The following is a 12,436-nucleotide window of genomic DNA, read 5'->3' as shown; positions in this document are numbered from 1 at the left end:
AGTATAGAAGGCTGAAAGCATTCAGATAAAGAATGGAGGTTCACAGAACTGAGCAAGAATGAAAAATCCTCCAAGAATTTGCATGCTGAAGTAAACACTAAAGAAAACTGCAGTGTCTTCTGTCAAGAAGTAAGCAACTGAGATAGTTCCGGTACTCAAATTATTGACTTAATAGCATATACAAATATTCTACAACCTACTTTAATATTACCACTTGTCATCGCAAAGAACATATGTTAAATGATAATACAAACCCCAAAATACTTTCAGTTTAATAGAATTCTTGGAATGCATGCATTACCTTAAAAACAGGATTCAGTAGAATAACACCTGATTTCTTTGTAATAATTTGCTTTGTTGTATAATGATGGTCTATGAGCTGAGGAATAGTTTGAAACCCAGTTCCTTCAAAGCGATACTGATTCTGTATGGACATAAAAGGAAATAATTGTTTCTGTACAAGCAAAATTTCAAAGAAGAAACTGTAAAAGAACATTACCAAGTTTCCATCACTAGTAACAAATAAAGAAAAATTTGCTTTTACAGAATTAAATCTCTATCCTATTCAATTTAATAACACTTCTACTGAAGTAAATAGAATGATGATCAGGAAGATAATAAATTAATAAATGAAAAATTACTGCACCACTCATTTAAGGCAACATAATAAAATAACTATTTATTTAAACTTATTTTTTAAAAAAGGAAGCTCTTCTAATGCAAGAGGTGGGGCAGTTTGGGATACTTAAGCTGTGACAGAATGAAATAAAAAGATTATAAACTGGAAGAAATGATACTAACTTCCAGAGTAAATAAAACTCTAAAAATAATAATAAAAAGGCCCCAAACATAAAAAAAAATATAAATCTGTCAATCTAATAAACAAGAGATAAGTAACACTATCTCACCCAGATATTACTGCACTTAGAACATTTGATAAAATTAACAAATCCCTAGCACAGAGTATGCACCCATGATTGGTCTTTAATAAGAAGTATATACCAAAGCAGTCTACAGGAGTACAGTCTACAAAGGCAGGTCATGCATGTAATTTATAAAGAAGTTGAGCAAGACAAAATTCCTTTTTTTTCCCCTTCTACCCTTTTTCTCAGTTTATATAATTTTAGGTACATAATTCAACATAATGCCAACAATACTGTGGAATCTCAATATTTTCTTAGAAGCATGTAAAATTTTCTTAGCAAAGAATGCTATAAGGTACTTTCAGATACTAAGGAAAAAAAAGGTTATCTTCATTGGTTATCCCTGCCATTACACTTGAGGGGAGGAAAAAAAGGTAAATTAGTATTTATTTAATCATCTTAAATTCTACATTAAGGCTAAGTGATTGGGAAGCAGAATAAACTACTGTGTCTATATAAGGTCTAAATATCTACAGTTAGAAGACTCTTCCCACAAAAGAGGAACTCCTGTAAGCCAGCCAGCAGAATTGGCAACAATAAACAAAGACCACAATTAAAATAAAGCATAGATGGTGATTCAGGTTAATTTACAAAACTGGGCAATGAAAACCTCTACCACTGCCATGCAGATATTTTTTTTCTAACACCTACAGTTAAATTCTTTGCAGAATGCATTATACGAAGTTTCTGTTCATTAGGAATAAACACATACATTTCCTGTAATGTTTTATCACTATTATTAAGGAGAGTTTGGTCACGTCACTTATTTTTATCTTATTACTGGTTCTCTATTGTAAACATGGTTTCACAGTCTAAAATACTTGTGGTTTATTCCCCTAATGTCATTCACTAATTAATACTGACTCAGCTTTGCTTGCCCAGTAACACTAGTCTCCGTTCCTTTCAAACAACCTCCTTCAGATTTCTGTTTGATGATCAAAAAAACTTTAGCACGGTTAGGGTGTCCTGAGATGTCTGCCTAGCACAATAACCAGACCTGCATAACATTTCCTCATACCAGATCCAGCCTCGCGCTCATCTGCTGCCATTTAAGCTTATTTACCCTCAGGGCAGACAACATTATTTTATTCTGTGTATTTACATGAGATCCTGATTAAAATCACTAACAAACAACAGTTTGAAAATAGCATAGCCTCAAAGAGGAACAGTGAAAAACAGAGTAGCCCTTAGCGACAGTGGTGAATTTTGATGCTTAAAACTGAAGGATGAGCTGATTTATCATGCAAATACTTTTATTTGGATTAGTGCTTAAAAATATTTGCAAAACTAGAAAGAATACTTATGTAATTAAAGAACTGTTAAAATGGGTATATGTTATATACTTCTGCTCTGCAGTCTTTGATTCAGAAGAAAATTTAAGGCCAATGGAGACCAAACCTGTCAGTGATGTAAGAATGTGATTTGACCAGTCACAGAGAGACGATTCAACACTATTTGTACCAAAGTGAAAAAAAATTATTACACTTTACTCTCAGCAGACTTCCCTACCAAGATGTTCATGAATTCAGTCACTCTTGTCATATGGCCATAACAATCTCATCACTTATTAAATGCTTTTCAGGGTTAATAAGCTTTACAATAAAAAAAGCAAGCTTTTTTTCACAGTAAAAGCAGATGATTCGACCCATAAGAGTGCATAAGGAGTCTTGCATTTCTTTATGAAAAAAAAGTTTTAGCTTCCATAATTGTCAAGAAAATCACCCACAAATTAATCCCAAGAGCAGATGAACATAAGGTGCTACTACTAAATGTACAAGCAGAGAGTTCTAGTGACCTGATAATGTTTGGATTGTGCAATAGTAAACTATCAATCTTACATTTCTAATATAATACCTAAAAGAAAATAGTGAAATTATGGGAATTTATTTACAATTCTGTAAATTTTTCTTGGAAAAGTGGATATTAAAAAGTGTCAGATTACAGATAAAGGTAGCCTCAAAGTAATACTTATTAAAAAATATTTCTATTTTAATTTGCTTTAAAGCCCAGTCCCAGTCTACATTGTTTGAAGCCCCACTGGTGTATGACACATACAATGATTTACACAAAATTATTTCAGCCACGCTAAGCACATAATGTGCATTTAATTCTGCTGAGTAAGGATAAGAGCTCCAAGGATCTTATAAGACTGCGTGTATCTAGGTATAGGTAGTTTTATCACTGTTATTCACTGACTTTTTGCCAATTGTTAAATCCTAAAAGGAAAGTTATGGGTGAAAATTAAGAGAACACCCAGACAGATCAGTGTCCACATTGATCCTACAAAAACATTCCAACTTCTATGAAGTTTGAACAATACCACTACCCCTCATTAAAAAAAAATAAACCAGCAACACAATACTGACTTCCCCAGGTATGCTGCATCAGCTGCGGATTTAGACTGGGAAACATAGTGTAAACACAGTTATACTACCGAATCTGTGCATTTGTCTGTATAGTTTGACTGAAGTTTGGCAGATTTTATTGCATCAGACTGAAGTATATTTTTTCAGTATTACTAAATCAAAATTGAGATTGATTTGCTGGTATATTACACCTATATTCACAGAGTAAAGAGCTAGAAGCATTTCTAGTAATGTTATGAGTACTATCTTATTTTCAATGAGTTTGAAATTCTGAAAGGTCCAAATAAAAATACATATATAAATAAAAACAAGAAATGTAATAAAAATTAAAAGTAATACATTGTGTAAAAGTGAATAAATATTAATGTAGTTTAAAATGACCAGTTTTTCATAAGCTAGAGAAACAACGGGATCAATTTTGGTCTTTACTCAGAAGCATACATGCTATGTAATATTCACAAATGTGTGTTCTGCTGAACAAAACAACATCCATAAGTCTAAAAATAAAACATATATTTCAAAAGCAGCATGGATTTCTATTCCCAGCTATAAACAAAACAGAATAGAATATTTTCTCCTAAGTGAACGTTTCCATTTTTCAGGAAGATTCAATGGAATCTTTACAATCTGAACTAAAAGTAGCCTAATAAGCACCAACTGTGAAAATAGGTTTAAAAATAAATAAATGTACATGCATAAATGAGTAGTAATAAGTTCTGGATTTCAAAACATATACAGAAATATCTTGGGTTTTTCAACATAGGATAAAATATGTAGAATAGCCTCATACTTCATATTTTTCTTTTATTCCACAAAATTACCTTTTCCTCCAATTTGAGCACTGATGGAAATATTTCCAACAGTTTTCAAATTTTCATATAAAAGCTAAAGGTATATCTCACAGTAAATGATGTAGATTCTAAATTGTTTATCTGAAATAATTAACTTCCTAACATTGAATATTTAGTACTGTATCAGAGACGTACATCAGCATATTGTATGATAAAGTGTCTCCGTTGTCCATCTGAAAACACAGAAAGGACATATTCACCAGGTTTCCCGTGGCTCTCTCGCACCAAGAAGTCTCCTTGCTGTTTTAACAGCTCCTGGGCTTCTATTCTTGGAATTGCACCATGGTACCAGTCTTGCTCTGCCAATGGTTTCACAGTAGTTGATATTACATCAAAGAACTTGGAAAAAAAGTCAAAGAAAAATGTTAAAGTAACAGTACATTTTTAGAGATTAGTTTTCCATGAAAAGCATGATGAACAACAATAATTTCTATTTCTGTATCTAAATTGCATATTGCTATTAACAAACAAAATTATTTTACACTAAAGGCATACTGACCACCTTTTATTCTATTAAAAAAATACTGACGAAGCTATCAGCCTTTCTCACATATTCTGACATGCTATTAACAACAGTACCAAATTAAGCATGTCTTTATCCAGAGACAAATTTCTGTGATATAAGAACATAAAGTAAGAAATTGAGGTGTCAAAAGTATTTGTATTGGCTAAATAATTTGCATCAAATTTAAAAATCCTATTCCAAATCAAATAATAATACTAAGAGCCATTTTCTTCCCAGTATTTACACCATAACAGATGTTGTGGTTTAACTCCAGCCAGCAACTAAAAGTACCATGCAGCTGCTCACTCACTCACTCCCTCCCCTCCATCTGGTGGGATAGGGAGGAAAACTGGATAAAAGGTAAATCTTGTGGGTTAAGATAAGAACAGTTTAATAATTGAAATAAAGTAAAATAATAATAACAACAACAATAATAATAATAATTGTAATGAAGAGGAGAGGGAGAGAGAAGAATAAAACCCAAGGGGAAAAAACAAGCAATGCACAATACAATTGCTCACCACCCACTGAATGATGTCCAGCCAGTCCCCCAGCAGCGATTGGTGGATCTCAGCCAACTCTGCTCAGTTTATATACTGAGCATGATGTTCTATGGAATGGAATATCCCTTTGGCTAGTTCAGGTCAGCTGTCCTGGCTCTGCTCCCTCCCAGCTCCTTGTGCACTTGCTCACTGGCAGAGCATGGGAAACTTGAGAAGTCCTTGATTTAGAGTCGGCACTACTTAGCAAAAACTAAAAACATTAGCGTGTTATCAACATTATTCTCATACTAAATCCAAAACACAGCACCGCCAGCCACTAGGAAGAAAATTAACTCTATCCCAGCTGAAACCAGGACACTATCCACCCCTTATTCATAGAAATATAGAATCATTTAGGTTGGAAAAGATCTTTAACCGGACTGCTGGCTGGGCCTAATCCCCCAGTTGTCCTGCACGTGCTGTGTGATCACACTCAGGATGATCTGCTCCATAACATTCCCCGGCACTGAGGTCAGTCTGACAGGCCTGTAGTTTCCTGGATCCTCCTTCCTGCCCTTCTTGTAGATGGGTGACACATTGGCTAACCTCCTGTCTTCTGGGACCTTCCCAGTTAGCAATGTTATTCCATACTATTTATGTCATGCCCAGGTCACACTTTCCAATACATCCCAGTTAACCACCATCACCTTTCCAGTCCTTTGATACATATATATACACATAGAGAGATATCATTCCCTTAGTCTATGGGCCATCCCTATAAAAGACCTTTGAGTTCATTTAGTCCATGACATTGGGCTCCATCTGTCATAACAGTCTTTCAGGGCAGGAAAGATGGGGTGTGGTGTTGGACTGTTGGAAGTTGAAGCCAGTTCTGATTCCACCACCACTGCGCTGGTCTAGTCTCATCAAAGTTCATTCTTCATTAATGTGGCAATCAAAAGGGAGCTGGGTTCAGATCCCAAAATCCGGAGCGGCTGAGATGGGTGCCAAGAGGCGCCTAGTGCAGTGATGGGCTTATAGTGTTGGATAGCAATTAACATCATACAATTTATTTCATTGGCTATTCTCACATAAATCAAATCCCCTTGAGGCACACATCGAACTTCCCCATCCTCCCTCATTACCCACCAAGTGCACCCAGGTACTTGAGCAAAAGCAATCCCACAAATGGGTTTGCCTTTGCCTGAGGCAGGAATAACAGATTCTTTTCCCAAGCATATTTTTAACGTGCACAACGTTATCCCCTTCTACAGTACATAAAAGTTTTGATTAGGCAGGGAAAGCTCAACTGGCAAATCCTCTAGTGCTGACTAACCAGGTGCGTTTTGCTAAATGTGCATCCCAGTGTTTGAAGGTCCCACCACCCATTGCTCTAAGCGTAGTCTTTAATAGTCCCTTACATCGTTCAATTTTCCCAGAGGCGGGTGCATGATAGGGAATGTGATATACCCACTCAATGCTGTGCTCTTTGGCCATGAGGTTTCCAAAATGAGTCTTGTCTGACTCAATTCTTTCTGGGGTACCGTGTTGCCATAAGACCTGTCTTTCAAGGCCCAGGATAGTGTTTTGGGCTGTGGCATGGGGCACAGGATATGTCTACAGCCACCAAAGGTCAGTTCCACCATTGCAAGCACATGGAGCTTGCCTTGGTGGGTCTATGGGAGCGATACAGTCAATCTGCCAAGCCTCCCTGTATTTATATTTCAGCCATTGTCCTCCATACCACAGAGTCTTTAACCACTTGGCTTGCTTAATTGCAGCGCATGTTTCACATTTGTGGATGACCTGTGCAATAATGTCCATGGTCAAGTCCACCCCTTGATCACAAGCCCATCTCTTCCTTGATGGTCTGAGGTGTCATGGGCCCATTGCACTATAAATAATTCACACTTCTGTTGCCAATCCAGAGCTGCCCAAGCCACTTCAATCTTAGCAGCCTGATCCACCTGTTGGTTGTTTTGATGCTCTTCAGTAGCCCGAATCTTGGGTACCTGAGCATCTACATGACATACCTTCACAACCAGGTTCTCCACCCAGGCAGCAATATCTTGCCACAATGCAGCAGCCCCGATGGGTTTACCTCTGCGCTGCCAGTTGCTCTACTTCCATTGCTGCAACCACCCTCACAGGGCATTTGACACCATCCATGAGTCAGTATAGAGGTAAAGTATTGGCCATTTTTCTTGTTCAGCAATGTTGTGGCTGTGTGCTCCCCCTCCCCTGCTTCCTTCCCAGCTTAAGCCATAACCACCAGTGAGGGTTGTGATGGCTGCATCCAGCTTACTCTGGAATTTGGGGGATGGATTGTAACATGGTAGCCAAGAGCTGTCTGGAATGGTGACCCAGACTACTTGCTGGTATGTAAATATGACTATAAATCTTTACTTTATAAATAGTGGACAGCCCAGGGCCCATTGAGCTCTCCTACATGGCAGCGGGGTGCACGCCAGGATCTCCCCTTGAGTAGGGACACCTCTCAAAGTTACTTCTTGAGGTTGAGAGATTCTTTGCCGCAACAGATCCTTGATAAGTGATTAACAGAATGCTAAACTTTGAAATCTTAGCTAAGTGATATAAAAGATTGATTGTGCACATATAATCTTTAGACATAAACCACTGACCAATTCTGGGACTTGGATTGGATTCACTGGCACCTAGACTCTTATCTGAGAAGGAGTTTAGAAAGCAAGGAGGTCTTTCCTGAACCTCATGACTCAACAGGAGGGTCTCCCTGATAGTTTGTCTGACCCTGTCCTCTGTGCAGTAAATAATCAAGGGTACCTTGCCATTGAATCTTGTTAAAACAGTCACATTTACCACTGAACTTTGCTAACTCACAGTTTTATATCAGTAAAGTATGTTGCTCTCTTATGAGTGAAGTGCATGACTCCATTCACAACAAATGCCAGCTGGACAGCTTTCACCTCTGCAAACTGACTTGATTCACCTTCTCCTTCAGCAGTTTCTGCAACTTGTCATAGGGGGCTCCATACAGACCCCTTCCACCTCCAATGCTTTCCTACAATATGGCAGGACCCATCAGTAAGCAAGGCATATTGCTTCTCATCTTCTGGTAATTTATTATACAGTGGGGCCTCTTCAGCACATGTCACCTCCTCCTCTGATGACATCCCAAAATCTTTACCTTCTGGACAATCCATAATAATTTCCAAGTTACCTGGATGATTGGGATTTCCTATTTGAGCTCGTGTGATCAGCATGACCCACTTACTCCATGTGGCATCATTAGAGGAGACCCTCCCTTTGAACATCCAGCCCAGCACTGGCAGTTGGGGTGCCTGGAGGAGCTGTGCTTCAGTACCAATCACTTCTGAAGCAGCTCAAACCCCTTCATAAGCTGCCAGTATCTCTTTTTCAGTTGGAGTATAGTGGGCCTCCGATCCTCTGTATCCCTGACTCCAAAAGCCCAAGAATTGACCTGAAGTTTCCCCTGGTGCTTTCTGCCAGAGGCTCCAGGTAGGGCCATTCTCCTCAGCTGTGGTGTAGAGCACATTTTTTACATCTTGCCCTGTCCGGACTGGCCCAAGTGCTACTTCTTGAACTATCTCCCCTTTAATTTGTTCAAAGGCTTGTCATTGCTCAGGGCCCCATTTGAAATCATTCTTCTTCCAGGTCACTTCATAGAGAGGGCTTACAATCAGACTGTAATTTGGAATGTGCATTCTCCAGAAACCCACAATGCCTAGGAAAGCCTGTGTTTCTTTCTTACTAGTTGGTGGAGACATTGCTGTTATTTTGTTGATCATATACATTGTAATCTGACAATGTCCATCTTACCATTTTATTCCCAGAAACTGGATCTCCTGTGCAGGTCAATTTACCTTACTTTATTTTATGGCAAAACTGGCTTTCAGAAGGATTTGGACTATTTTCTTCTCTTTCTCAAAAACTTCTGCTTTATTGCCCCACATGATGATATCGTCAATATATTGCAGGTGTTCTGGAGCTTCACCCTTTCTCGTTGCATCCTGGGTCAGTCCATGGCAGATGGTAGGGCTGTGTTTCCACCCCTGGGGTAGTTGATTCCAGGTGTACTGGATGCTCCTCCAAGTGAAAGCAAACTGTGGCCTGCATTCTGATGCCAAAGGAATTGAGAAACACACATTGGCAATGTCAATCATAGCACACCACTTGGCTGCCTTTGACTCCAGTTTGTATTGGAGAACCAGCATGTCTGGTATGGCAGCATTCACTGGCGGCATGACTTCGTTCAGGCCACAATAATCTACTGTTAGTCTTCACTCCCCATTAGAATTTCTTACTGGCCATAGGGGGCTATTAAAGGGTGAGTGGGTCCTGCTCATCACTCCTTGTCTCTCCAGTTACTGAATCAGCTTATGGATGGGAATCAGGGAGTCTTGATTGGTGCAATATTGCCACTGATGCACTGTTGTGGTAGTAATGGGCACCTGTTGTTCTCTGACCTTCAGCAACCCCATAACAGAAGGGTCTTCTGACAGACCAGGCAAGGAAGAAAGCTGCTCAGTTTCCTCTATCTCCAAGTCAGCAATAATGAAAGCCCACCTTTTGGGCCCTTAAAATACCATCTCCTGAAATAATCTATGCCAAGGATGCATGGAACCTTTAGGCCAGTCACAACAGGGCACTTTACTACTCATTCCCAGTCAGGCTTATTTCAGCCTCCAATAGTTAGCTGTTGGGATCCCCCTGCCACTCCAGAAATACAAATGGATTCTGTCCCTGTATAGCTTGATGGCATTAGGGTACAATGTGCACTGGTGTCTACTAGAGCTTCATACTCTTGTAGGTCTGACATGCCAGGTTATCTGATCCACACAGTCCAGTAAACCTGGTTGTCCTTCTGTGGTGGAAGTTTATTAAATAATGATTGATTTAGTTGGTTAATGCCAACCAACTAAATAGAGTACCAGCCACCTGTGTTTCAGTTGCACAAAAGCATCAGAAGAATGTTATTCATTTTAATATCTCTGTGGGAAAATCACCTTGAGGGGGGAATTAGAGATAAATCGGGTCCTAATAGAAGCGTAGTATTACAGAAAGCTTTTTAGGGTAAAATAATTGTGGTAGTGGGAGATTGCGACCACCTACTCAAATGGCCCCCCCAAAGAGGATGAATCCCCCACTCGGGGAGCATGCGTAGTAAATTTAAAATGATCTGTATCTTTAAATGAAAGTGAGAGAACTTTACACCAATCATAATAAAGTGACTAGAGTTACTCAAGCTCCACCTGAGAGTAAAGAGAAGTATAAAAAGTGAATGAATGAGGGGACAAGTGGTGAAGACACCACCGAGAACAAGTTAAGGGGAAGACACTACCAAGACTGACTCCTGGGATCGGCCGATGGGCTGAGCGTTTCTTCTCCCCCCCTTGGGACGCCTTGGGTGAGACTTAAACTAAGCGCTTCCTTCAGGAGACTTAGAAATATAGAAATATCTCTAGAGAGTTACTCTTTAATATTTGTAGCCAGGCTGTATTGTTTGTAACTTTTCCCCACGTTTTATACTTTATAACATTTAATTTGCATGTGCCTTTTGCAGACAGTCACTATCACTGGCAATCCGAAGAACCTGTATATCTGTTGCACAAATAAAACTGCACTGTTAAGTAGCTGGTCGTCGCAGTTTCTCATTGAACACGACCAAACCCTAGAGCGTGGCCGTGCTAGTTCATGAGTACGACTGGACTGGCAGTGCAGACTGCTATTAGCGTATCCAGACCTGTGGTAGTTTAATATACATATTAAATGTGACTGGACTGATAGTGGTAAATTGGACATCACTTAGAATTTAAACCTAGCCGCACCTAACCTCCCACCTCGGTGAGGACAGTTAGAAGGCAAGGGGGTTTATTTTCTGCCAAATTACTCCATCCCCTTTAACCCAACATATCTCTTTCCTGCATTTACCATTATGTCAGAAGAAGAGAGCTTGGTGGGACACTATTAGGTAGCACAGGTGCTGGTATAGGATTTGTAAATTGTATAGTTACGGAATCATTACAAAATAAGTTAAAGACAGGAGGACAGGATATATCCCAACTGATCAGCTTACAAGCGCAATGGATGCCTACTGTGTTCCAACCTCAAAAGTTCACATTAAAATATGATACTGAATTCTTATAATTGTTTGATTTGTCACAAGCCAGCAGATTGCAGATAAACCAGAACATGAGTCAGTTTGTAAATTGGGCTGAATGTACTTTGCAAATGTTTTATATAATCATGAAGCAAAATAAGACCCAGAATGATTTAAAAAGTAACAATGAATTAATTTGGTGGACCGTATTGAAACCATGGATTCCCACAACACGTTGGATTCTGTTGTCACCTGAAACAGTACAATGCACTGACTATTATTGTGCAGGGAAAATAACACACTTTAATATAAGCTGTCCCTCTGAATTAATGTGTAAGTTTGTAGTTTTACCCATTATTTTTGAGGAAAAGTCTCCCTTTATTCCTGAATACTGGCTACCCCATTTTGAGGGTACGTATCTAGATGCTAGAAATTAAACACACAATTTGAACTTGTGTTCTTGTACTACGGACGGAGTAGTATGCAGTCAAAACTCTCAATTATATGAGCCTTGTCTTTTAGAACACTCAGTAAATTTATGCCGATGGACAATACTACCATCTACCTTTTCTATGTTTATTGAAATAGGGCCACAACATGTTTGTGTAGTGACCTCTAATCAAAACACAACTCAGATTTATAATTTGACCAGCCCCTTTTCAGGATGTTTAGTAAATGTGACTCATTTATATTGGAAAGGGAGAAACCTCACTTTTATCCCGGATAGAGAACAGCAAGTAACTTTGTACTGGCATCCTGATATCTTAAACCAAAGTAATGAATATCTCTTTGGAACCTTTAAAGCAAATTTTGAAGGACATGGAACACATGAGGAAACATTTGGAGGAAACAAGAAATAAAACCTTGATTGACAGTCAAATACAGACTGTGATAGTGGGGCACCAGCTAGTCGATTTTGGGTGTCAAATAGAGCGTGAAACTGCCCATCATTGGTGGGATATATTTACTGGATATTCACCTTCCATGACTAAAGTGTTAAATGCTTTACTTCATCCTGTAATTGTGATTTTTATTATGTTGTTAATGGTGGAATTGTCATTCATGGTATAAAATTTGTAAGCTAACTCAAGATCCTATGATGATACCTTTATCGTATGCTTTTCATAAGCAGTAACCAAAGGACCGAATGTGGTGGAAGTTTATTAAATAATGATTGATTACTGCTTATGAAAGAGTCTTTGATCATGT

The 12,436-nt window shown here is 38.8% G+C and overlaps 1 protein-coding gene across 6 annotated transcripts in view; it reads right to left on the bottom strand.

Moving 5' to 3' along the window:
* Positions 1 to 12,436, bottom strand: part of LOC130141965 (tyrosine-protein kinase Fer-like) — a 224,729-nt gene that overhangs the window by 102,938 nt on the left and 109,355 nt on the right. For all 6 annotated transcript variants that reach the window (XM_056323318.1, XM_056323319.1, XM_056323317.1 and 3 more), the window contains 2 exons: positions 4,276 to 4,479; positions 302 to 424 (listed from right to left, as the gene is read on the bottom strand). In XM_056323318.1, coding sequence (XP_056179293.1) covers positions 302 to 424; positions 4,276 to 4,479 — 327 coding nt within the window. The remainder of the gene's footprint in view (positions 1 to 301; positions 425 to 4,275; positions 4,480 to 12,436) is intronic.

Source organism: Falco biarmicus, chromosome W (assembly GCF_023638135.1).
Source record: "Falco biarmicus isolate bFalBia1 chromosome W, bFalBia1.pri, whole genome shotgun sequence".
NCBI classification, from domain to species: Eukaryota; Metazoa; Chordata; class Aves; order Falconiformes; family Falconidae; genus Falco; species Falco biarmicus.
The sequence above is the reverse complement of the archived record's forward strand: the minus strand, read 5'-3'. Positions and strand labels throughout refer to the sequence as shown.